At 38.6% G+C, this 27,405-nt stretch overlaps 3 protein-coding genes across 17 annotated transcripts in view; 1 reads left to right on the top strand and 2 right to left on the bottom strand.

Moving 5' to 3' along the window:
* Nucleotides 1-27,405, bottom strand: part of LOC110979608 (DNA polymerase subunit gamma-1-like) — a 105,744-nt gene that overhangs the window by 42,938 nt on the left and 35,401 nt on the right. For 7 of the 14 annotated variants that reach the window (XM_087136446.1, XM_087136440.1, XM_087136442.1 and 4 more), the window contains 4 exons: nucleotides 8,981-9,117; nucleotides 6,523-6,790; nucleotides 4,842-5,290; nucleotides 3,933-4,074 (listed from right to left, as the gene is read on the bottom strand). The gene's annotated coding sequence lies outside the window, so the exon portion shown is untranslated. Of the gene's footprint in view, nucleotides 1-609; nucleotides 2,430-3,932; nucleotides 4,075-4,841; nucleotides 5,291-6,522; nucleotides 6,982-8,980; nucleotides 9,118-27,405 lie in introns of those variants that run through there. The other 7 variants (XM_087136447.1, XM_087136444.1, XM_087136448.1 and 4 more) reach the window with 7 other exon arrangements.
* On the top strand, nucleotides 14,190-18,756 carry LOC110979595 (arrestin domain-containing protein 3-like). Of its 2 annotated transcripts, none has more exons than XM_022235553.2 (7): nucleotides 14,190-14,699; nucleotides 15,028-15,231; nucleotides 15,728-15,972; nucleotides 16,184-16,366; nucleotides 16,490-16,678; nucleotides 17,236-17,338; nucleotides 17,685-18,756. In XM_022235553.2, the coding sequence occupies exons 1-7, from the start codon at nucleotides 14,567-14,569 to the stop codon at nucleotides 17,861-17,863; spliced, it is 1,236 nt and encodes a 411-aa protein (XP_022091245.2). In that variant the 5' UTR covers nucleotides 14,190-14,566; the 3' UTR covers nucleotides 17,864-18,756. The 2 variants fall into 2 exon arrangements, with proteins under 2 accessions (XP_022091245.2, XP_022091243.2); XM_022235551.2 differs by having other exon boundaries at nucleotides 14,204-14,699; nucleotides 17,236-17,353.
* Nucleotides 19,088-25,068, bottom strand: LOC110979596 (uncharacterized). Its single transcript, XM_022235554.2, has 4 exons — nucleotides 24,917-25,068; nucleotides 22,285-22,428; nucleotides 21,159-21,315; nucleotides 19,088-20,982 (listed from the first exon to the last, which is right to left on the bottom strand). The coding sequence occupies exons 1-4, from the start codon at nucleotides 24,921-24,923 to the stop codon at nucleotides 20,904-20,906; spliced, it is 387 nt and encodes a 128-aa protein (XP_022091246.2). The 5' UTR covers nucleotides 24,924-25,068; the 3' UTR covers nucleotides 19,088-20,903.

Here is a 27,405-nt window from a genome sequence, read left to right as displayed (position 1 = left end):
AAAGTGAGAACAAAGAGCAGTGGGACAACTCTAGACTTCTTTCGCAGGTATTTCCAAAGCTTCAGCTTAAATATGGACAGGAAAATTATCTCAATGGACAGAGAAATATATACCGTCTCTGAAGATATCAAGGTCAGCCCATTTTGACCGTTTCAGAATATTTACAGTAAACTCGGCTATGGAGACATGTAGCGGCAGACGCAGACCGACTACCGTGTGTACAAAGCGAAAACGAACGAAATAGGGAGCATGTCTAAGGAAAACTCTGACCCCCATGTCTGTTCTGTTGCAAAATGGCATGAAATTTTCTTTTTGGATGATAAACATATAACCTTTCCAAAGACTCCAGGATCAGCCCATCTCTTGACAATTTAATATCGGATATGGAGACAACGTGGCGTGTATTTGACGTGTGTAGCATGCAAAACCAAAAAAATATGAAACCTTTTTGTTTAATGTCTCCAAATATCGAAATAAAATTTTCGCCAGGGGATAGTGAAATTTTCATCCTTGTCGAGTCACCCCAAGCTCGCCCATTCGGACCATTTGTCAACCTACTTAACCTCGGAGATAAAAACTCTTCGTCGAAAACAGACTAAGTAACGTGTGTACAATGAGGGAAACAATTTCATTTATTCGGCATTTTCCAAGATAAAGAACACAGCAACCTTAAACAAAAACACATAACACAAAATACACTGAGATCACAAACACAAACTTACAAATGCCCGGAGAGGCACAGTTAATCCAATAACTGTCACCCGTAAGACTTCATTTCTGAAGCTCCAGGTTTTACATAAACGTGCACACACATACACAATAAAGTAACAGCACAAGATTCAAGAAATGGCAATAAATAAATCGAACAGAAAAAATATATACAGTTGGCAAAATAATATAAATATGACATACAAATACATTAAAATAACCAAAAAAAATTAATTACAGAAACAAATCAATCAATTAAACAATAAGTACCCCCAAAACAATAAAAGAAATTTATTGTGTAAAAACCGAAAAAACAGAAAGACACCACGAAATAACAAAATACACTTAAATATGGACAAAAGCAAAACCATTGACACATCTGGCCCACATGGCAAATCCTAGGTATTCAAATCCCCCCATTTTGTGCTTCCTTACACCAAACAACACAGTGACACTCCCACAACTTGCCAGTCCCAACGACCTTATTACAAGGGTACTCCACTGCAAATTCAATCAGTACTCTGTCAAGTTTCATATACTTTCGAATTCAAGTAGGTACTTGGTAAGTTGATCCCGTGTTGAAGGATTATTTAAACCACTTCAGTTCTCAAACGTTCAGGTACATGTAGGTCATCTCAAGAGCATGTAATTGGATAAATGATGAAGTTTTTGAATTCGTGCCCTAAGTTTTGTCCAGCCTGATCGTTTCAATATACCACCTGTTCACTAAGACTATTTCACGGTCAAAAGCTCTATGAAGACCTCTAACAACAAATGTAAGCAAAAGATAGATGCTTTTAAATTTACGTAAAGACAAATTCAATGTACATATGCAACCAATCTGTGTAATCCATTTTAAATCTTCTTCACTAGAGAATTATCCTGGTTGCTCAACGTTGAATTTTGTTCTAATTTGTCAAGGTATAAGGTTTCTGTTTTGAAGGTACCAGATAGGCTACTTATATTCCAGAATAGTCAAAACTAGTAAATTGCAAGATGAAAGCAAGAAATACTAAGTCTGTTTGATTTGGTAGTGACATAACAAGATTTTCCCGAGAAACTTTGTACTCATTATCAGCTTCAAACTGCATGTTAACTAAGGTACAATTCAGGTCCACTATTTTCTTTGACCATCCTAGTATAAGCAAAACTTTGGCTTCCTTACTAATGTATTAAGATGCATTTTATTAGCATGACAACATCTTTGGAAGCCATGGATATCTTGAAGGTCATCAGACTGACATTATATTGGCCTATACACAAGACCACTGTTACCAAATAAAGTGCTAGCTGACACATATGACAAGGAAAGTCGTTGGTATACTTAAGAACTGGATTGGGCTCAAGACACTTCCTTGAGGTACACCAGATGGTACAGAAAAACCATGCAAAGTAGCAACCTTTCAACAAACCTTTTGTTGCCACCACAAGACAAAAGGTCACTGAAACAGTTGCAAATTACCAGTTCTGTTATGTTGAGGAAATCAAAATCATGCTGTTGTTACTTTTATTGCCCCTAAAAGGCTCAGTGCTCTTACACAACAGATATTGCAGCCGGAATTCGCTCATGCTATTCCAGAACAGACAAGATAAGAAAGTGATGAGAGAGGTTGAGCATGTCACAGCATGGAGCGTATCACTGTTCAACCAGCAGCAGAAGACTAACGAGTAGAACAGATAGGCACAGTGCTAGAGTCCAAATCTTGGCCGTAATTGTGGTACTGAGTACAGGCGTAAACAAATCACAGACAAATGACATCACATGAATAATAAATAACAAAAACCCAAATTACCAACAAGCCAGTAAAATCACCTCAAAAGGAGGGCACAGAGGACTTGATTAAAACTGGATATTTTTTAAATGAAAAATTCCTATGATTAAAAAGAACGAGTAAAGAAAATCGTTTTTATAGCATGGCCTTCATTTTGCGGGATAATTTTCTTACGTTTGGAAGATTTTTTTTTCTCTTTTTTCGGCTGTCATTTTGATCACCTGTGTGGGGACTACTGTTTCCTTTGTTCTGTTTAATTTGTCTTGTTAACGATATGAGCATAAACGGGGGTAATAGTAGTTTATTTTACTTTTGCAGTCCCTGCTGACCCGCATAACTGATATTTGTCTCGTTATGTATTCAGATTTTTATCCCTGGTCCCTGCTACTGCTTATATTTACTTGTATTTGTGCTTTTGTTGTTTTTTACATAATTTTTGTTTAATTTTGCTTTGTTTGTTATTGTGATGGTCAAATAAATAAGAATAATTGAAGAGATGGTACCCATCACGATTAACCAAGATAAACCTTTTGACCATTTGCAGACTATCGTCATATACACAGGCCAAACTAACTACTGAAACAGATTGAATAACAAGTACAAGAGGGAGAAGATTACTAGCAAACATAATGACTGACCCAAGCTTTCACCTTCATTTGTGTATAGTTCTCTTAAATGTAGGAATATCAGAATGAAACATTCTCCAGTGGATATGTTCAACAAAATGACAACAAGATCAGTTGATTTTCACCAACCCTACAGTCACAGATAAAAGCTTAGTTTGGATTAGGCCTTACATAGAGCCAAATTTAGCTTGTATACCAATTGGCAAGGTCAATTATAAATGATTCTTCTGCTGGAAATATTCAATAAAACTGAAAATAAAGTAACATTTTGGGACTGTCCTTTTTTCGTCGACCTCCAAATAAAGTTGCCCATTCATCTCTTGGTTTTCAGCTGCTGTTTTTGCAGTTGTTTCTCAAAACAGAATCAAAACCCACATCCACATACTGTGCATTCCCAATCCATCCCACATTCAAAGGCTCACACCAAGAGGAAGTCGTTTTCCAATTTTATATTAACTGTTAAATCATATGACAAAATATCCAAAGAAGCTGCAGATTGCAACTGCTTCATTTTAAAAGAAAACCATTGATGGTATTATTTGCAGCTGAAACCCTGAATTTTGAAAAAGCAAGATTATCAACCAACTTTCAACACCGCCATAAGTACCAACTCTTGAAAGTCAGTGGTGTAATATTTGACAATATTTCTATGGCAATGCCCTGCAATGCAGGCTGTGAAGAGCAATCAGGTTTGTGTTTGACACATCATAAATGTTCACAGAATTCACAAACATCGTGTATGAAATAACAATTATTTTATAACAATAACAATTATTATTAATTAATGCTGAGCTTCTTCTGAAATTGCAAAAGAAATCTCGCTCACCTTAAAAGTGAAATCTGTAAGGCATCTAAAACTGCTGTTTGATGAGATGACAGAGATGATCAACTGCCCTGTTCTTAGTTTACTGGAAGCCAGTGATGTATGTCCCTCAATAGCCAGCAAACTATGAAAAGCCACACAATACCTGCATTTGGAATTCGGTCAGTAAAAGCAATGGTTTAACAAAAACGTCAAATTATTCTTTATTCAGGCATACTAAACTTAACCTGTTAGGGTGAGACTTTAATAAAAGACTGACAGAATATATCGACAGAATATGTAAAAATGCAAAACATAAAAAAAGGAATGCATGTCATCCAAAAAACATGCAGTTGTCTTCTGCACTTTCACTGGACAGCTCAGAAAAGGACAGAAAATTTTAAAAATTCAAAGCTTTTCTAGATGTTTTGGTTCACTGGTTTTTCCAAAGTTGATACCAAAAAGCCTATTTAAATATGAAATCCATACAACTTCGAACAAAAATTTTAAAAAGGCAAATAGATTTCTACTGAATTCAGAAAAAGGATTATTTCTTGAATATGAAATGGCTACCCGCAAGGTTCTTGGGAAATTATTTTTATTATTTATTTCTGACAATGACACCAAGGATTCCTTAAAAGTACCCTTGGCACTGTAGCTTACAAGCCTGAAGAAACCTGCTGTGAGGACACAATGAGAAGCAGTTACAGTTTTAGAGGTGGGAAGAAAACCCCAGAGGAATATCCTGGGTAAAACCCACGGAATCAGGGAGGGACTGAAAACCCAATCCACATGCGGACCGAGCCGAATATAAAGTATTCTCTTGGATTTCTGGTTCAAATAGCAATTTCAAGCGTAGTTCACAACTTTTATGACAACGGTTTGGACAATGCATAATGTGGAAAGCTTTGATTTAGTAAATACACTACTCACATTCACGAGACGCAACACTAGCCAAGAAGGGACCACTGCAGAAAGGTAGCCACTAGGAACTGGTATCAATGGCAAGGCGTATGCCGGAGCATAACATCAATGGCATCATGAGACAGGTAACACAAACAGGATGGTTGGGCATCTACGAGGGGGCTGCATCAAGGCCTTGTGGAGAAACAACAGAACAGCACTATCCATGGAGTGGTGATGTTGGTAGGAAAACGTCCACAAATGGTTAGAGCATCAGTGACGAGACACCATACTCAAATTCTTACGTGCATTGTCCAGGATGGGATTCCCTGGTCACTGAATACATGGGTGGAAACGCATCCACTGAGACGGAAGAGCTTCTCAAACAGCTGTGTGGTGGGGACTGGTATCATTCACATCGCTGTGACATCTTAAGGAAAGCAGCATAGACTGGATGGCATCTAGTCTCACTTCAGTTTCTTGGCAAGAATACAAAGATCAAAGAATGGACACTGTTACATACATGTAAGACCGTGGACAAATTTGTTGTTCTTCGCTCCCAAAACAGATGACAGTCAACCAAACAATTTGCATTAATGCACAAATTCAAAATGTTACTCTTTTTCTGTTGCAATTAAAATTCAAACTTTGCATTTGAGATTTGCAGGCTTATATAGCTTATAGCTGAACTCAGAATTGAGTGAATAGTGCATCTTGAAGACCAATTTTTTAGGATATCTGCTCAAGTTGAAGTTTACACCCTATAAGGTACATGTACATGTATGTAACGGGTACATGTACTTGTACCTAAAAATCCTAACCCCTTGTACAATAAAAACACATTGATTCTAGTGACACTATCTCGACAATCTGATGTCTTTACAAGGAGATCAGAGAAAGTGGTCTAATAGGTAGTTGTGGGCTTGAATCTTGATTACATTAGGATTGAATCTTGTTTTAGGAGTGAATGGGGTAGATATTAATTATGAGGCATGGGCTAATAGATTTGGGAGCCAGGAGCCACCACAGGTAATACCTGTACACGTAAATTTAAAAGAAAATCCTGAGAAGACGATGCATCATTATTACAAGAATAAACCTCATCAAATACAATTTCTGAGGCAAATTAAACACAAAGATACTGACGGTGTTGGCACTGATCTTTTGCAAGACAGATTTTCCTAAACTTGTCGGTATTCTCATCAGTCCTAAATGTATTTCCTTTTAAAGCAACCTTTTAATGTTCGGTATGGAGAACTCAGGAGCCAAGGAGAATGTTCAGTATACATGTACCCCAATGTTTGGTACAGAGGTGTTCAGAATAGCGGTATTGGGCTGAATCATTTAAACTGTTCAAGAACTTTACAGCACTGGAACTTAACAAACAGCTGAACTTTTGTGTATAACGTTCACTGCAGTCATCTAAACAAATTTATATTCCTAATGAAAATGCACCATAAAGTAATTGATGCAAAATGAACAAATCTCAATTAACTGCACTTTGACAAATTTAGGAAATTCCAATTGATGCAGGTCAACTTTGAAAAAAAAGTATTCAGAGGAAGCTTCTTGAAAAACAGCAGGCAATTTGTCTCAACAATGATGACTCCTTCAAGATTTAAGGAATGACAAGATGGAAGCACTTTTAAATCTCTACTGGTAAATCTCAAATAATAACACGTCATCACAAATCATCATATCCAAGACGTACTTTTGCCAATGCCAGCTGGTCTTCTTCTGACGACTTCAACTCTCTGACTGTCTACCTCTGCCATTAGCTTGTCCACCTCTGCTGACGTCAGCCTGTACACCTCCGCTGTCAACGTGACCACCTCTGCTGATGTCAGCCTATGTACCTCCACTGTCAACGTGACCACCTCTGCTGACCTTAGCACAACTATTTCTGCTGAAATCATCCTGTCTACCTCTACGGTCAGCGTATCTACTTCGGCGGACATCAGCCAGTCTACCTCTGTCAACTTAAGCACCAATGCTAACTTCAGCCTGTCAATATCTTCAGCCAATCTCTAACGACTTCAGGCTGTTCTCGCTCGAACAGTAGGAACACAACCCAAGAATACTGTTCTCAGAACAGTATCATACACCACCTCCTTGTCAGAGTTTTACACGAACACATGGAAAAACTCATGAGATTTGGATTTTTAATCACCTACAAAAAGTAGAGAGATGGCTTACAAAGCCGGAGACATTGGAAGTTTTGCAAAATTAACATAATTATTTTTCACAACACAGACATGAATGCTTCTGTTTAAATAGAAAAGAATTCAGCCCAGTTATCCAAACAATAACTCTCGAATTACGTACATGGACACTGCCATGTTGCATGTTGCTTGCCACTCACTACCAGCAATAACCGCTTGTTTGTTCCTTGCATTCGAGCGGCCAACCCATGAACAACAAATCAAGCTGTTCGTGAACGTACGAGAACAAGCCATCCGAACTCAGCCAATCTGTAGGCAATTTATGCCAATGGGGGAAGATGCTTCTTATATGTTTTTCTATCAAAACTCTGAAACCCAAATTTTACTCCTTGAACATGTCTCAGGAAATGTTGACCATTGATCTTTGTTAATTTGCAATGAAACAGCAAGGAAAAGGAAACTTAAGCAAGGAAGTGAGAACAATTCCAGTAAAGTGGGTGCATTCAACAAGCTTGCCCTAGTTACAAGGGTTTAATCTTTATCTTGTCCCTTTGCTCATCACCTAGTGCCCAAACAGAGCGCTGGGAAGGGCTCATAGCCTTGCACACATTTTAGTGAAGGAAATATGTCACACGGGATCTAGTGACGTGCAGAGCATTTTGGGTAAATTTCAGCCAGGCGTGTGAGCTCGCTCAATGCGTTGAAATAAAAGTGACAGTTTATCAATTCAATACTTTTTTTTCTTTTTCTTCCTCATTGCAGAAAATATTTTTACTACACTTTATTCATTCATCCAAACTGATCAAGATAACCAACGATTTGAAAAATATTGCCAAAAGACATGTGATCGGTGATACTTCAGTACCACTCTGTGATTATACCAAGGCCTTGTTTTTATCATATAGCCAACACTTTTGCCCGAACCAAAAAATGTAAATAACACTTCAATAACAGGAAGTAATAACCCCACGGTCAAAGGTCATGCATAATGTAGCCAATCACAGTGCAAACTCATCATCCTTTCCCACCACCCTGTTTGCTGGGTGACGAGCTGTCTTGCTTGCACACACGCACCCATCCCAAGGTCAGGGTTGCACTGTGTAAATCACGTCCCCACTGTCTTGCTTGCACACACGCAGCCATCCCAAGGTCAGGGTTGCCCCATGTAAATTGAGACCCCACTGTCTTGCTTGCACACACAGCCATCCCAAGGTCAGGGTTGCCCTGTGTAATTCACGACCCCACTGTCTTGCTTGCATACACCGCCATCCCAAGGTCAGGGTTGCCCTGTGTAAATCACGTCCCCACTGTCTTGCTTGCACACACGCAGCCATCCCAAGGTCAGGGTTGCCCCATGTAACTTGAGGCCCCACTGTCTTGCTTGCATACACAGCCATCCCAAGGTCAGGGTTGCCCTGTGTAATTCACGACCCCACTGTCTTGCTTGCATACACAGCCATCCCAAGGTCAGGGTTGCCCTGTGTAATTCACGACCCCACTGTCTTGCTTGCACACACGCAGCCATTCCAAGGTCAGGGTTGCCCTGTGTAAATCACGTCCCCACTGTCTTGCTTGCACACACGCAGCCATCCCAAGGTCAGGGTTGCCCTGTGTAATTCATGACCCCACTGTCTTGCTTGCATACACAGCCATCCCAAGGTCAGGGTTGCCCTGTGTAATTCACGTCCCCACTGTCTTGCTTGCATACACAGCCATCCCAAGGTCAGGGTTGCCCCGTATATGCTAAACAAAAGCACCAACTTTTTTTTGCTCATCAAAAGCCTAGGGTGGATCCAGGACCAAAATTCAGGAGTGGGCAGTGCATTTGTTTTGCTTGTTAAATTTTTTTGAGGAGCTTTGCTTTTTGCACACAGTTTGAAAGGGAACTTCGTTAACTTTCAAAACAAAAGAGAATAAAAAAAACAGAAAAGAAATGGGTCCCATTCCTCCCCAGCTTCCTTTCCCAGATACACCCATGAAAGCATGTGCAACACATGAAACTCTTACCTGCATGGTAACCGGCATCTTCAACTTTGGAGATCTCTTCATTGGTTGGTCCACTTACATGACGCAGGATATGTTAGTAAGCCTCAACGTAGGCAGCCATTTCAGTACACTGACCTTGCAACAAGGTGCTTCCAATTCTAAACACAGAGAAAGCCACAAAATAACAAGAAAATGTCATCTTAGCTTTTTCAGAATGAGCAAAATATCCTTGTTTCAACCCATCAGCACCTGCACTCTTATACATGTTATATTTGGTCACTGTTAAAATCCATTAAACCATGCAGAGCTTGGCAGTGAAGGGTGTAACAGGCTGAATGGAGTCTGATTGGTACAATCAGAGTTCCCACAGAAATGGGAAAACCAAATTTGATGAACTTTTCAGGACTTTCCAGGACTAGAATATGACAATTTCCACGGCCCGTCATACCATTTTGCAGAGTTGTTATTGGCTGCATTAAAACCCTCCTTTGGTTTTACAGCACAAATATGCAGAAGTGCCCACAGTCACTCTCTTGCATGTGTTTTCTATATGGAACACAAACATGCACAGATTCAGGTGTACACAGTTGGTTGCCAGCACAAAATGACCCAGGCTCTTTTGTGCAGTCCTCTTCACTGCATTTGGTTTACTGCACAATTATGCACATGAAACAGTGAAGCACAGTTGTTGGGCAGCACAAAAGTGCAATCTGATATTCCTGTGAGGGACTGTTGGTGCAGTGCACAACACAACACAGCTGTACTTCTTTTGAGGTGTTTACCAGGTGACCCAAAGAGTGACTTCAGCATAGCAGGGTTAACACTACTATGGAATGACAAGAATGGCCTGTAAAATTATCTTTTTTCCGAATATCACATTAAAGTAGCCCATCAACAATAACCCTTAAATGATTTCGATTTCTGTGACTTTTCCAGGACTTTACAAGAAAACTTTTTTCCAGGATTGTCCAAGCCTAGGGGAACCCTAGGCATGGACAATCCTGGAAGTGGGTTCAGTGAATATTGTTCTGAGCACTAAAATCATGTTTACTATAATTCTGCTAGGAAAGAGACAGCTTACTCTATCAGGGCAGTAATGCTAGAAGATGAGCTCACAGGTACATGTAGGAAACCAACCAGAAATAAACACATAATCTGATGTAGCCCTAGACTGGGGGCCAGTCTACTGGACTTCCTCCCTATCCTCGGCCCTACAACGGTCGATCCAAAAAATGAAGACTCCACAAAAATGCCCTCTATGAAATCCCTTTGGTGTGTGTGGATTACTCAACCCATCAAACCACCAATGTACGGTATTATCCTTTTTCCACTTTTTCTCAAAATTTTCAAAACAGTGCCCTCTATTTCAGCACCGCTTGAATGATCGTGAGTAGACTGATTCCCAGCCACAAGTCCTCAAGTCAGAAGGGCAATTTGTTCAAGGAACCAGACTAATTCGGGGTAGCTCTAGATCCATTACAACTGCGTAGTGTTGATGATGAACACAAACAGTAGACAACAATGGCAGCATGACATGCTACTACTAGCCTTTGCTCTTTGATTAAATACATTGTATGCCACTCATTTCTGTGTCTGTGGCAGTCTTAAAAAAACCAACCTCATCCCCCAAACAGAACTATAAGAAACAGATAAAACATGCACTGCTGCATCAATTCCGGAAATTTGGTCTGACCAGAGACCGAGTATTTTTGTTTGGAATAACTGCACCCCTCCACCACAATTTATTTTAGTTGGCCGTGAAAGCTTCATTGGCAAATAGATAGAAATTATACGCTGGCCGTCGCCAATTCTCCTGAATCATGAATGTTACCATACCATAGCTTTTCATTTTACATGATACAAGGTCGGTGACCAAGTTAGCAAACTGACTCTGGCACCCCCCCCCCCAAAAAAAGAAAATGCCTTGACTCTGCCCCTGACTGTAACACTGACAGGTTTTAATCATCAACTTTTAAGTTTGAAATGTGACAAGATTCCACTGTATGAAGTTGAACACATGGTAAAGCCAGTGAAACTCAAAGTTAGTTTATGTGGAAAGGGTTCCACACACGGACACGGCTTGACACCAGGCACAAACCCTATGAAACTGATCTGAAAAACAGCTCTACATACAATGTATGGATGCAACTTGACACCCATGCACAAACCATGCAAACTTACCCCCAGAACTGTGGGGTCTGACGTCCACTCCGCTTTGTGGGAACGGAGCAGACGTCAGACCCCAATGGAAACCCAGTTATGCATGAGACTGGTCTGAACAATTCTAGGTGTTTTCTTCAAGTTGGCATATTTGGTAGGGCCTAAACTGCAATAGGTCACTGTATGGAATAATTACTGAGTGTTTTCTAAGTAACTACCTCAATATTATTTAAATTTGACTTTCGTGTTAACAATAATATGATTGCTGTGGAAATTAATTTGGGTGACCCTGGTCCTGCACAGTCAATGCACCACCTGACTAGCTCTACTGAGTGGAGTGTTAGTATTCCTCCTTTTTGAACCACTTTGACTTTGGCATTTACAGAAGCCAGTAGGTGGTGATAGAGGTATTTTTGGTGAGTCTTTAGAATTTTTGAGAACCGTTTCAAACTTACTCTATGTACAGGCGTGGAGCGTTAGTATGACGATCCCGTCCAAAATCGAAAACAAGGAATATTAATTCATTACCGTTACTAACGCTCCACTCATACTGCAGTAGTGCATAGTGCTTGGCCTTCCACCTGCATGACCTGACCACATTTACTAACTCTCCTTTTCTTCCTTCAGTGCACGTCCTTGTTGAAATAGTTTACGCAATCACTACAGCAGTGTATCAAGAATGAGAAGACACAAATATAAAGCATTTCTGGGGCCATTATCACGGTACAAACAGCATTTTGGTGATGAAAAAAGTACCTTCTAACATTCATCAGTTCATGTACACGTATACCTGAGAAAACTTCACCATCCCCGTGTGTTGACGTTTTCATTTAGTGCGCGTTCGCTGAGGGCACAGTATGGTAAATAATGGTGAGACATCCAGGTACGTGACATTGGGCATCTGCTTGGAAAAAAGTAGCAAGAGGGCGCTAGGCTAACATCCCGAGCCAAAAAAATCAGAGGGGGGGATGGGAATGCATCCCATAAAACGAATGAATCAAATAACTATACAAAAAATATTTAACGTTTCAAATATTTCAAATATTAACCCTAACACTCTTGGGTGTATGAAAACTTATGTTGAAACTGAGGAATTGAGAACTATTTGGGTAAAATTTGGGACAAAATAAACTTCCTTTTAATTTAGCAAAATGCCAGCAAGCTTACTTTAATATCATTGTCACTATACAAACAAAAAAGGAACCAAAAAACCTGAAGAGAATTCCTTCCAAGAACATGTCAATTATTTTCCCTCGGTATAAAAGATTAGCATAAAATCTTATCGTTTTGATGGCTACCCCTTTACATCTAGAAATGCCCTGACTTTGTGAATAAAGTAAGCCTAAATAACGGTGAAAATAACGAAAATAAAAATTACATTCCTTGTGACAGTAACAAAAAAAATCCCTGTCCCCTCCATTCGTATAAAAGACTTTGGATCCTTGTGTAGGCGTTCAGGGAGATAAATGCAATACCAGTACTTTCGTTTTTCTAAACATAGTCATGAGAAAACCCTTGCTACCCTTCAATCATAGATAGCCTGTCTCCGGAGACAGACTGTCCTTTTTACACATGATTGCATGTGATTGGAAAAGGATCGGGGTTTCCCAAAACTGCCCCTTTTGGGCGCGAGGCATGTATAACTTCTTTGCTTGATTATAATTCCAACACATAGAATTTCTCTGCTAATTCTTTTCTGGTGAAAAACTTGGGAGTGAAAAATTATGTCTACTTTGCATGACGTCACCACTGGAACAGGCGTACTTGTCATCATCTTCAGACACATAATCATCGTCTTCTGCCTCACGTGTAGGTCTTTGAAAGGCTTCTTGGCTCAAGGGTATATGTTGCAAAATCAACCAACAACTGCTGTTGAAGTTACACAAGAAACAGGCGCCTCACACAAAGGGGTCTAGTTCAAATCAATTTGTGCCAAGATTTTAATTGAAGAAAACATTGACGCCGTATGTCAAAACCCTGTAAATTGGGCAATATGTCAATTTGAATCATTCGAACATCAGTAGCACAGACCTTATACAAAATTGCTTATTTTGCTAATTAGATATACAACAGCAAAGTTATTGCCTCTTCCAGAAGTGGCAAAGTCATACAAGGTTCCCAGAATTTTCACTCCCACGTTTTTCAAGGGTTCAGTACACGGTCAGAGTGTATTTTGTTGATCAATATACAATTTTCTGGACGTCTTATTTCAAATTTATTGTATTCTTTTATATACACGCTGACAATAATATATCTTTTCACATTTGAGGGTCTTGTTATCAACATTTTTTCTTTTGTTGTTACACTTAGCCGAAATATTCTTGAGGACATAAAGAAATAAAAATTGATGTAGGTCCCTCCTCGGGGGTAAAAAAAACCACAAAACTAATTCACTTTTCACACGATGTCTGAACGCTGATATTTATACAAGTGTTGTTTGTTAATACTAACTTTTTCAACAAGGACTATGATGGCCACTCAATGAAATATAATAGTTAGTGATTAGTTACAACGTGAAATTAACCTGAAATGAATTTGTTAATTCATGTATTAGTGAATTGAACACAGTCACTAAATTTGGTGACTCAAGTCGAGTCGAGTCATGAGGTCAGGAAGTCGAGTCGAGTTACTTTGCGTAATCAAATCGAGTCGATTCAAGTACCGAGCTCGAGTCAATTTGACTCACAAAGTATGGCACAAAATACAATAAAAACATAACTAAATGTAACTAATTTTTTTGGTATGCTTTCCATGCATGGAGGAAGAAGAAATCACCGGGCCGCGCTGTGCCGCATGCTGTGTAGGCCTATACATCCTGTGCTACGTATTCACGATCGATATAAGAGCAGAGCGGTGAGTCTGATTTCAATTTCTTTTGGGGGCCAAAAAGTTACTTTTAATTTTTTGAGACTCGACTCTTATAAGCATGTTCTCGAGTTGAGTCTCCTTGAGATATTTGAGTCGAGTCATTCATTCGCAGACACTCGAGTCGAGTCGCACAAAAGTATGACTCGAGCTGGACTCGAGTCGAGTCATTTACTCGAGTCATTACAACTTTGATTGAAAATGACAAACGTTAAACACCTCGGACCACTTGATATGTATCAGGCTGTGTCACCTGGGAATCCATTTTCTCTTATTTTTGTACTCATTACAATGCATGTCTATACCTGATGCAAATGTTTACATATCACTGTTGATCCTTAACGACCTTCGAGCCTTTGCTTGGAGTTTCTGTTGACCAAATCCCGTCAACAAAGCCAAACCAAAAATCAAAGTTCAACCACGGTGAAACACGCGATGTGGCGAACCGATATTGATTTGTACAAGTACCAGCTTTGTTGACCCAATATGGAAGCGTTTTGCGTGTGACATTGAGTCGTATTGAACAAAATTTGCCACTGGGATATGATAATCAAGCTGAAGTAGAATTCAAACTCAACCACCATGGGCATACTGAGAGATTTAGAGATCGTTTACGACAGCAACAGAGATGTGTTTTCTCAAGGTGACATCGTTAAAGGATGGGCGATAGTAGATGTTCAAACCGATGAAGAGATGGGACTGAAAAATGTCCAAGGTAAGTAAAATTTCAAACATTTAAACGACCCTTGCGCTGCTCCTTGGCACTCTAGAATAATCAGCCCGATTCCCTGATTACGTTATTTAACCACTCTGAAAAGTTTCAGTCAAACGTTTGTCATACTTTAAACGCTTCTTAATTAAATAAACATTAATTAATCTGACTCATTCTGCAAATAACGAAATCAAATGCAAATATGATAAACATTTTACATAAGAGTCCACATTAAAATTTGCAGAGATAAATTACCCAGTTTATGAACAGCATATTTCCTATGATTGGCAAAGGTAGAGCCAAGTAACTTGAAGATATCTGCTTCGAATAGGAATATCAATGCAGTTTAAAGGAAAGGCGAAAATCGTATGGATTACCAAAGACCAACAAAACCTTCGTAGCGGTCATCCTGACTACAGATTGGAATACATCCAAGGCCCGAGTCAGAGACAATGGCAAGATGGTACCAGTACATACGAGAGACATCAAGCCAGTGAAGTTTACTTTGACAACACCCTTGTGTTGTTTGGATCAGGTTTGTTTCTCGCAGATTAGAGATTATTTTATCTACACACGCTGAGGTGCTTTTATAGTATAATTGAGGACTTCAGTGCGAAAGGATTTAGCATATCATTTTTTCATAATTTCTGGTGCTTTCGACTTTTGCATATAAACTGATATGCATAATCTCTACTCAGTAACCTAGGTAAGACAATGTTGACTTTATTTCTTTCGGAAACATTTTCGTCTGTAGACAATGAACTCACACAACTAAGATATAAATTACACACTAAGTACCAAAAGACGTGAAGGCAAACAATACAACTTCAGATATACCTATACACGAACATCTTTTTTCTGCATGTAATAAAGAGCATCGCAGTCTTGAGTTCGGAGAAAGAGATTGAAATGCAACTATTTGCTCTTTGTTGGACATCAACTTCAAACAACCAGTGCATGGAAAATATATGGGGTGGAACACAAAAACCAGACTTATTGGTTTACAAAGTGTCTTTTTCATTCAACTGCAGGTCAAAAAGACTCAGGTACACAAGATCTAACCCTTCCGTCGGGAAGGCACAATTTCCCCTTCCAGTTCCAACTTCCAAAGACAGATCTACCTGCATCATTTGAGGGACTGAATGGCTATGTGCGGTACAAGACTAAAGTTGTTGTGGCAATACCGAAATCTTTGAAGAACAAGAAGTACAAAACTGAGAAGCACTTTACCGTATTGGGACCGGACGTGGATCTCAACCTTATACCTTCGATACAGGTTTGTTACCTTGGTTACAAATACATGGTTATAATTACTCTAAAACGAACAAAGGTGCTGAAGTGTGCACGCAAGGATTGCCAAAAGGCCATCCAGTGAAATAAAACAAACTGTGACGACAGAATAATAACTGAAACTGTAATTTTGTTATTATCTCATTTCTTTAATTTCAAACTCCTTTATCATCATTTACTACCTGTATATTTTTCAGGAGCCAATGGCCATTGACAATGAAATTCGCAATTTTTGCGGTTGTGGCCCGGACATCGAGGCGGTCGTTTCCGTCGGTCTTTCCAAGCAAGGATATGTTCCTGGCGAATCCATCTATGTCAATGGTCAGGTGGACAACCGTGATCTATCAGAACACAGAGACTTTACAGTATATCTTGTTCAGGTAAAGTAGATATTTCGTGAAAGAAAAACTGGGGTTTTATTCCTGGGTGTACGTATCTCTTTTGGTTGTAGCCATTAAGTTGTTTCTGTTGCTTAATTTGTTACTTGTCTTTCGTGTTTTCAGAAAATTTCCTATCAAGACAAGAGGGCGACAAGAGAAACAGCAAAAAAGGTTTTAGCAAAAGAAAAATCCACAGTTGCCTGTCCAAGGGGTCGTGTATCAGATTACAATGTGGGACCATTACCGATTCCACCAGTACCCTCTTCTGATTTGGCAGGATGCAATCTCATCAGCATCGACTATTTTGTTCAGGTAGGTAAAGAAAGTTAGATACGGCCACCGAAATATGGTGGAAAGGCGAATTGCTTTGACTCCAAAAGAAATACAGAAAAACAGTCGGAGATTTTGATTTGGAACACTGTCCAATTCAGTAAACGAATTTAATCATTTTTACGATTCCACAAATATGCGTACATCCCCGGTGGGGTATATAAATCCCCTCCCCAACTTTTTCACCAGTGGGATGGGCAATTGAATCATCCCAACCCACCTTTTCGTGGTGAGCAAAATCAAAGCAGCTTGAGGAGGATTTTTCAGACTTTCCAACAACTAAAGTGTATTTAATAGCGCTAACAAGGAAACCAAAGATATACGCCGCTTTGATGTAAGGTTCTGCGTGAGTATAATACGCATTACAGATGTAAATCTGCATGATAAATACTACCCGGTAGTCATGGTGTCATGGAGCAACCCCTACCCCAATTCTTTCAAATTTCCATGGTGGGGAAAGTCATAGCCCATAATCCCAAAGTTTTTGGCACATATGCAGGCCACTGATTCCCATGTTAATGTTTCGTCGGCATTTTTAGTGTAAGGACCGCACCCACTCAGCAAAATTCCCAATAACTGTGGGTTCCGTACCACTGTGGACACACCCTACCAGTGATCAAGGCGCACCACTGGAGAACCAAGGTGTGCAAAATACTGGTGAGATTTATGATGTTTGAGTTTAACGGCGAGTTGTATTGCTCAAAGAGTGAAAACTTAATAAGTGTTGCATAACGCAACCATAGTTGATAGTAAATATGGCGTTTTGAAGCTTAACGATTTCAAAGATGTGTGAAGCAGAAGACATCTAAATTCAGATTAATAATATTTCTGCGACAAGTGGAATTGGGCTACTATTAGTACTCTTTTAGTCTGAAGTTTGTTCTCAACCATTATTTTGTGTATTATTTGCGTGTAGATTGTAAAACACAAAGAATCAAGCCTCGATTCTCTCCTGCCAGTCTAAAACTCCATCTCTTTTCTTCCACAGAATGTCCTTATCTTCCCCCACCAAGGTACGAGCAAGTGACAGGCGAAATGCAAAGAATCCGACGAAGAAACATGGACGAATACTTTAGCGAAGACCAATTATTTCTACCTAGATATCCATACTTTGACTTCGCAGCCACTGGAGATCTTGAAAATATGGAACCCACGCTAAATGTCTAAAAAAAACGATCTTTTTTCAACTAAAATTAGGAGACGCAGTTTGTTAGAGTTTTGTTTTTCGGTTAAGAACGGCAAAAAGTTTTCCATTTGTGTTTTTGTGGACACTGCAGTAGGACGCCAATATAAACAAATCCAACAATGTTTCATTGGACATTTCAACATGGTTGAAGAAATGTGCTGAGCTTACTACGAAGCGAATGTCACAGAGCAATGACTTGGTCCGACTGTAATGTCGCAATGCCTACAACCATTAGTGGCAGCCGTTGTATATTGTCGATGACAAACTTGAGTGCTATGGTCACCGGACTCGTCCGTACACAACTGGAGTACCCCCACTCAAACTTACTTAAAAGGGTAACAAGCTTCCTTTTCTATGTAAAGCTGTAAATTTACATTAAATAAAATGTATTTCTTAAATATCACGCCTGGACTGTATGTAGGCTTTGGCACCGACATCACACATTCTACCTCCGTATTAATCACATCTTACAGGAAAATTTTCCAGTATATAAACCGTGGTTATCTCAAAACAAAATGAACACACAAATCATTCTGATAGTGCGTTCTGTTTTTGTTGGAGGTATTGACGAGCCAAATCACACTCCGCATCAGGAAATCCAAAAGTCGGGACACTTTTATTTACACCACATCTGCCAGAAATGATTTTTTTTTACTTCTTCCCAAACATGTCATCAGTGCCCTTGCGTTGCATCAATGGAATTAAAGGAAAGTGAGCTGGTAGAACTTAGTATCAATATTTCTGAAGAGCAATGTGTTTTTGAATCCAATAGGAACGCTTTCACGTATGTACTTAGATTGGTCCAGAAGTGGATTCGCGTACAGTTGAACTAAGTATGCACAATGCTGACAAATAAAAGAATTCTGCCATCATATTGTCGTGATCATAAATATGCTTGCTTCACAGTAGCCCATCTTCACCCAATTTAGGCTTCCTAATGGACGTGCGACAACAGGGCATTTTAGCTTTGTAATTCTAATGAGCGTATACTCTGCAAGTTTACTCAACTGATAACTTCACCTGATTTTTCCTTTGACTAAAAGATTCTGCTGAATCTATGTCCGATTAGATATGTTGCAAACTCATACACATGGACACTTACGTGCAAAACTAAGAAAACGGATTGTTTACACACTTTCAGCTGTTGCGAAGAGCAGTTCCCTGACAGGTAAGGCCAAAACAAAATTCACGGAACAGTCAACAGCTGATTCTACCCATAGTTAAGCCGTTTAATAATATCTGCACAGACAACACTTCATGTGCATTTCTATAGCAAAGGACAACAGAGCGTGCGGAATATATAATGTTTCATTATTATATGAATTGACAGTTACAAAATAAAGGACTGAAATTAGAAGGTTGCAAATATAACGAACTGAAACATGTTGACAGAAGAAAAAAGAAAAAATAATTTTGCCTTCAACAATAAAGGCTCGCAACCTAAAATGTAACAACACAAAAATCTAAGATCCGCTTTGCTACGGCCCTTCGACATGTTTTTCACCTGCTTAGCTTCAAAAGATTTTTAAATAATGTTTTAGACTCATTTTCACGACAGTCTTGTGAAACTCAGACGTATCGTTCTCGCACAACATCTATATGCTTAAAGACATTCCAACAAAAGAAAACGATAGTCCTTTCCACTGATGTGCTCAATCCATGCTTGCGGCTATGAACTTCCAATGAACCCTTTTGTTGAATTAAATTAACTTCACGGTTATGCTCATAATGAAAGCCGTTTTATTCATGCAAAGATTCAAATGCATTCCGCATGGGACAGCCAAGTTTCAGGGGATCCCCCAGCTGTGAGGTGGTTTGAAAAAGCGTGGCGTTGTCCCTGAACTGAATTGATGTAATGCCTACAACATGAAATGAGCCAAACTGAATTATTTTCATGACGATTCATTGAATTTCAGCAGGAAAAACTATGATTTGGTTGGCATCCAAATATAACAGTTCAGCTTTTTGCATGTATTTTCTTTAATTCTCTTCAATTTTTTTTAATTTGTGACTGAATTTTTATAAACGTGCACTAATTTCTATTTCGTTTTTGAAATTCATTTTAGAACATGAAGAAACAAAGAAACTAACGAATTATGCCATTTTGCTGTCCCAACTTTACCATATCACATTCTAAAAGAAAAACATAAACTGGTGAACGTGAAGAGAAAAGGTAAATTTTGGGCATTTTTTTTATATTTGAGTGTTAGAGCCACTCTTTTACGCTAGGCTAAAAGACAAGACTAAAAAACAAGTAAACAAAAAACAAGCAAACACGCAAAAAGGGAACAAAAACAACACACAAAACATGTAAAAGACCAGCGCCTTGAATTGTTACTGCGATGTAGCGTCGAAGACCGATTCGCTATATCGTTTTACGTCACTCGAACGTGTTACACTCGTAAGCTAAAATCCTTTGGGGACATTTCCGTCCGTCTTCAAAACCATAATGTTTCATCCATGTTTTGAAGTTCCGTAGATATCATGACAAAAAACTGACTGGAATAGCACAACCGTCTAATTGATTTGATGTAAACAAAAAAACAAAAATGTACCATTGACACAGAAACAGGCTCAAACAATAGGGCATTTCGCTGCTTATGACATAGCTGGCATTGAAACGGCAGATTATACAACTCACAATAATCATGGGATGAAACGCAATTTTAAACACCGATAGCGTGATTCGTCTGGACCAATGAAAATATGGCATGACATACAATAAACTTAATTTGTAACGGTATTTGTAGGCATTATTTCACTAATCTGCCGTTAGTTAAGTCATTTTTATCAGTAATTCTTTCAAAAGAGGGTCGAGGATAAAGCTTTAAATCTTCAACATGAGACCAACACCCAAGATAATGCAAAATACACACAAATTCAATATGCTAACAGTCAAAATGCTACTGACAGAAACCAAAAACTTTTGCTTATCCTAGATAAACTTTGTAAACATTCTCCAAACTTGAGCAAGACTTTGAAATGTCGCTTTTTCTTTCAAACGGTGTTGCTTGTAATGCCTTACTGTTGCTTTCCACTGTTAAGAATCTCAGTGTATCGTTTGTATTCGCCGTCTGTAAGCTTCCAGATCACCAAATACCTGTGAAAGAGAAAATCAATTATTAGCGGGAATTTTATGATAATTAAAATAATTCAAACTACACAAATGCAAATGGAATGCCATCACCGGTATTTTTTTTTTTTTTTAGATTTGATGAGACTTTAAAACTAAGTCTAGCCACATTCACTTGAAATTATTTGATTTCGTTGACTTACTTGCCCATTTTGAAGGGCGTGTTGTCGGCCTTTGCGAAGTCATAATCGCCGCGTTCATAAAGCAACTCGCCGCCACCAATTGGTGCTACTTCAATGGCATGAAGATTCACCAACACAGCGCCCTCACTTTTGAATGAAGCTAAGAGTTTCTGTGCATCTGGTAGCATGCAACACATAAAATTGGAAAGAACGCCATTTCAATAATGCTCTTTGAAAAAAAAAAAAAAACTAAAACCTCTTCCTTTCATACTAGCCTAATAATGCATATTCTACAAAATTACAATGATGCATGTCGATTACTATGCAAATGAGGAGTTTTTACTACGATTTTAGCAGGTTCATATTTTAATGGTAGGTTACGCCATTGGTAAAATCACAAATTAGAATTGCCGAATAATTCTTGAATATCTTATTTGAAAGAAAGTAAGTTTCGGTCAATCTGTATAATACTTCCGCCCAGAATGCTGCAGTTTTCGAGAGATACAAATTCTGTTCTCTTTTCTTTAAAATGGTCCGTCGACCACCGTGTAAAGATTTGTTTCGCTTTAAATTTTTTATCCGTAAACGGGCACCGATTTACAGGAGTGGTGTGGGTACAGATGTTGCAGGAATAATTATCAACGGGTAATACTAAAGCAGCCAAAAAAAACAAACAAACAAACACACACACGAAAACAGAAATTCAAAAGCACATTAATACGAAAAAGTGTAAGGCAAAATTTGAAAAGAAAACTGGATCAGTTCAAAGTCAATTTACGGGGTTCTTCACGAGAAAGCACTGCGATCCGACTATCACCCACATGGTACAATGGTATAGTCCAAAATACAAGCTCAGTTTACAGCGAGATGATTTTCGTCAACAAAAGTTACAATTTCAGAAGTTCCAGACCCCAACCAATTCCCGCGTTTCCAGACATAATTTCCTCTGAGCCACAATCAGTTACTAAATTGTACCCTAGCCGGAATTTTTTGCGGCAAATCAGATAAAAACATCTATTGTTTAAATGTTACATACCCCAAGATATCCGGCCTTTTTACGAATTAAAACTGTACATGTATTGACAAATGCTTATCACAAAATCGATGTTCACACATTACTGACATCAACTTATCGATTTCTTCCTACCGTCTTTTCCCTCCGTTGTCTTCTCCCCTGGAACCATCATCTTACAGTCTTGAACGTAGAGGGCGTCACAGAGCGCTCTCATATCATCTCCTTCGTAAAGTTCCTTGAACAACTGATTTCGTTTCTTAATTATCTCAAGGTGCTCTGTTGAGACAAATGGAAGCAAGGTATACGCTATTTATTGCTGACAATCTATGGTTATATTGTAGCTATGCTACAAATTTAGCCATTTTAGTTTGTATGCAGACAATAACAGCTTTACAGTAAGGTTGCGCGTTTAATACCTTATGCTAAATTTAATGTCTAAAGCAGATTTTCCAAGAGAAAGGATCCAGAATAGTATAAAATAGACTTTGCTTAGGTGTGGTCAATTTAATTGGAAAGACTGATTTGCTTGGCGTTTACACATCAAAAATTGAAAAACGCTTAAATCACTCAGTAAAAATTGAGTAATACACTAAATTACAAAAAACACGGTGTCTCAAAAAACCGAGAGTGTTTCTTGAATGTGACTTTATTGTAAGTATTAAATATATTCATTTCAGCTATCTTTAGTATGACACCAAGAAATCCACATTTCTGTCACACATGACTGAGCACAAAGTGGTTTAATGGACCAAGTCAGAAAGTGCTTTGCACCAGATGCATCACAGGTTTGCACAGCATGAAGCATTAAGTACACTACCAAAATCATTAATTCAAAGACAGCCACTGTTACGGGCTTCTTCTTGCGGCGGCCTAACCCCCGAGTCCTTCAACATGTCCCCGTTTCTTTCAGTGCAAATTTTTCACCTTGTTCTCATTGCTTTGAAATGGTTAACATGCATTACGTAAAGTTAAAATTATCTCTGGACAGTACAAATTCAAGTCCTAAACAGGTACATGACGGGAAAGCCATTTCTGACGTGGTCCATCAAACCACTCAATCATCTGTGATGGGAATTTGGATTTCTTGATGTCATACAAAAGAGGACATCATAATGAAACTGATAATGGTTACCATTTACTAAAATAATTATTCACATTCAAGAAACAAACAAATTTATATCAGTTTCCTATTTTTTATCGTTCCTTTAAGTTGTTTGAAAATGTATTTGTTTCCAACTATATAGAGGCCTAAATACATGAAGAAAATATTCAGTTTTTGGACTTTGTCATGGGCATGTAAATTACACTTCATGGGTCAACTGTGTTCGGGTCAAGTAAACCAATCATTCCTGATCGATTCTTTCTATTGAACCTAAAAAGACGTTTTGCATGCAGCCATCACAGCTTACAATGAGAACACGCTGAACTGATTTAAGCTTAAAGGTAGGCCTAAATCACCAACCAGAAATTTCATCATCGAAAGTTGTTTAAAGGTTTTTCAATGTATCACTTGCAATAAAATATCTCATAGTTTACGCCAGCTTTTCTGTCCTGGCTCAATAGTACTTGGTACAGAGAATGATGTTAAATTGGGGTACATGTATAGCGTCCCCGTGGTAAGAGCCGAGATTGATTTTAAACCTAACCAATTATTGACAGCTACTGAAAAAAAATTAATCGGACCTGAGGGTTCAGTACATGCATTAAGATTTTAATTTAAGAAGAATTTCATTATTCAAGTTAATACACTACAATAATACAATATACAACAAATAACGAATAGATGAGGAGAATTGTACTGTTGAAGTGAATATAATCGCGCTATAAAGTCTCCTGTATCGATGCTCATAATTTAAACCGATGAGAGGTTTGCTTTTGAGTGGGTTAATTAGAAACAAAATACGCGACATGATATTTTCCAGGCTTTATTAACCCTCAGTTATATGCAGGCAATAATTCCACACATTTGTGACGTCTGTAGGGATTACGTACGGTGACGACCACTGAATAGGGCATGTTTGAACTGAACTACATAATTATTTTCAACTTAACGTTCAGGGCTCCAGACTTGTAATGAAAGACATCCTCAATAACAAGAGTCCGGGGAAATTTAATAACGACAGAAGTTCTTCACAACTTTGAACAAAGTCAAATCGTGCTGGCTTGTCCGGATTCACGGACATACCGGTACCAGTGTGAAAAAAAATCGACATGTTTGTATACGCTGCTCTCTGTTCAACATTCAAACAACTCATGCTGCAATGTATTAGCTTCGCCTGGAAAGTCGTACAAATTTTGCAATTATGAATAATCTGATCACCTACAGTTACTTTAAGTCATCCTATTTCTTCTTGCCACTTGTATGGAGTAGGTGCCTCCAAAAGCGACTGTATCACCTCTCGAACGATCAGATCTCTCATGCATACAGAAAGATACTGATTTTTCTATAGGTGATGAATTCATGGGATGCAGAATTAAAACAGGCCTAGCCCAATTGAGCAATATTTTTTTATATTTCAGAGTGGATGTAAGGCCCTACTCGACCTAGGACATATATATCTGAAATAAAACCGGCCTGGCCCAATTGAGCAATTATTTTATATTTCAGAGAGGACGTAAGGTCCCGCTCGACCTAGGACATATATATCTGAAATCAGGCCTAGCCCAATTGAACAATTATTTTACAGATGGCTTTAATATTTACAAATGGCAGGTATTCATCACAAGTTCTAAACAGAAAGAAACCTTTCAAAAGTTAACTTACCACTCATGATGGATATGGCTGAACCGATTGCCAGATGAAAATTAGTAAGTGGTGTTTGGGGGCTGTTCTTGGGGTCTGATTATATATCAGTCTGTGCATTCGTACTCAGTCAACGTCCTACGCTCATATGAAAACGGGAAAGCGCAGATTTCAACAATATAAGGCGGCCGGTGTTAAAGAAAGCACTCTGATTGGTCGGGCATCTCAGAAATGGGATGGTCGACAAAAATATTTCCTTCTGTTTGTCATTTTGTTTCTGTGTTTTGGCACAGGTACTTATTCGTAGAAATATCCCCTCAAGTTAGCTGAAATAGATACAAAAAAAATAAAAATGACATAAAAATGACAATAATTAGCAAGAATTTCAGCACAAACAATTTTTCCTGTTCAAATAAAACATAAATTTCCATACGATTCCAGTCATTATTTAGACAATTAACACTGATAGCACAATGGATAATAAATCTTTCGATTTATTGCTCGTACATTATCAAGTACAAAACGAAAGGAATGGAATATAACAATTCATCTACCCAATACTAAAATATACAACGTGATTCAATACACAGGGAATACTTTTTTCAAACTCTTTTCATACACAACAAACAAAGATTTTTGCCCACTCAGCATGGCACCTGTTATTTTTCAGTACGGTGTTGTAAGATCGAAGGATATTCTAAATGTAACTAGGCCGAAGGTTAACCTTGTCTCACACGAAGGGTGCAGTCTATTAATTCAAATGAGAATTTCTTGCCAGCTCATTAGCATTAAAAGTGCCCACACAGTATCTTTTGAAAACCGAGATTTTGTATGGCCCCAAAATGGTGAGACTGTGTAAATCTTGGCCAGGATCAACTCCCCAGCCTGAGGTCTTTGGGCTTTCGTCTGAGAGCAGAATAAAAAAAGCAAAAACAAACACCAAAATATGGGTGAAAACTGGTCCTAATTGCCCGAGAAAGTTGAGGGTTGCCACTTGAAAGTGGCTGCAAGCAGACTTCCTAAAAATCACTTTTCTGGGGGGATTTTTGTGGGAATAACTCAAAATATAATCGGTTAACCCACATACAATTGAAAAGAAAGTGAAAGATTAGGGACCATACAATAATTTAACGTGCGTTTCAGAAATCTCAGGGATGTTGTGCATACGTGTTATTGGGCCCTGAACAATGCTGATTTCACACTGTTTTTAATGGGGCTTGAATTAGTGGACTGCACCACATACAGTACTTGAGTTCCGACGGCTAGACAAGGTTGTCGTGGACAATTTGTCTGACAAGAGACGAGAGACTGAGAAGCAGCACAGAATGCTAGGCCCACCTACGATCGTGTAAGGCAAGGTTATCGTTAGCCAGCAAAGTATTACATTATATTTAAAAGGTTCTTTAAAGTTCTGTGCTTGTGTACGGAATTTGGAAACTTCAATGTTATTACATATATTGTGAAATATATGAGCAACAATCTTTAAACCTTCTACGATTAACATGACTGTGAATTAAGGGTTTTGTGGCATTTTCAAACTGGAACATGGTCGATTGACGGGTTCTGTAAAAAGAATTGCACTGAACTGTAACAATAGAGTCTGCATAAATACTTGTAAAAAATAACATACACTTTTATTTTTGTTCATGCACTTTGCACAGCCGAAATCACACTTTTGTTACAAAATCTCCGTTATCAACAACAGAGCAATGTGGAGTAACTCTTTGCGAAATTGGGATTTGTCAAACATAAAACACTTTCACTATTCTTAGTTTATATAAGCGGCTGGCTCACTAGTTCACCTGTAACCTCACCACATGTTTACACTTTGCTCTATTTTTTAAAGGTATTAATGAAAGGGTCACCCAAACCAGTTGTACCCATGACTGTGACTACACAACACTGCATAACTGCTGGTTAAAGGAGAAAAAAGTGGTCACATTTTTGACGCCAAGAACATTGCAGATTTCAAAAAAAAAACAACTCTAGAACCCCCTTGAACGCAATTGTACCACCTACTTCGAAGAAGTCCTCTTTTTTATAATTGTAAAGCACTTAAATTGGGTGGTATTTATTCTCTTCACCTTGGGACCTTCATGCATCAATTATATAATACTATGTTACCCGAATCTAGTTGTGCTATGTTTATAAGAAACGATGAAGTTCAAGATCACTTCACTAGACTGTGTACTAAATTTCATCAATCTTTTGTTCGTACCACTACTACTCAAAATACCGAAGGCATCAGAGACCCAACTACACTGCTGAATTCCCTTGAAGTTTCTTTAAAAGTATACAGAATATTCGTTTATTCAAAAAGAAATTTAAGGCAAAATTACTCTCTACTTATGTAGACTTTAATTCGTCTAATTCTTAACATGCCTCACAGGGTTACTGGACCCACTGTTTTGGTTTAGTTCTGTAATGTGAATGAGTATTAGGTGTGCTGGCTGGTTCGAATCAGGTGTAGCAGCGGGCCGGCGCACCCGAGTAGGTTTGTGGGTTTTTTT

Source organism: Acanthaster planci, linkage group LG05, assembly GCF_054643075.1.
Source record: "Acanthaster planci isolate LZ-2023a linkage group LG05, COTS_SCS, whole genome shotgun sequence".
Taxonomy (NCBI): Eukaryota; Metazoa; Echinodermata; class Asteroidea; order Valvatida; family Acanthasteridae; genus Acanthaster; species Acanthaster planci.
This window is presented reverse-complemented; position numbering and strand designations above follow the sequence as displayed.

Excerpts from the sequence above, each read along its gene's own strand:
- LOC110979595 (XM_022235551.2), top strand. The coding sequence starts at position 14,567 with ATGGGCATACTGAGAGATTTAGAGATCGTTTACGACAGCAACAGAGAT. Across the intron at positions 16,679-17,235 it reads GCATCGACTATTTTGTTCAG|TGTAAGGACCGCACCCACTC; the intron begins GTAGGTAAAGAA and ends CGGCATTTTTAG. Across the intron at positions 17,354-17,684 it reads CCAAGGTGTGCAAAATACTG|AATGTCCTTATCTTCCCCCA; the intron begins GTGAGATTTATG and ends TTTCTTCCACAG.
- LOC110979596 (XM_022235554.2), bottom strand. Across the intron at positions 21,316-22,284 it reads GACAACGGAGGGAAAAGACG|ATGCACAGAAACTCTTAGCT; the intron begins GTAGGAAGAAAT and ends GCATGCTACCAG. Across the intron at positions 20,983-21,158 it reads ACGCCCTTCAAAATGGGCAA|GTATTTGGTGATCTGGAAGC; the intron begins GTAAGTCAACGA and ends TCTCTTTCACAG.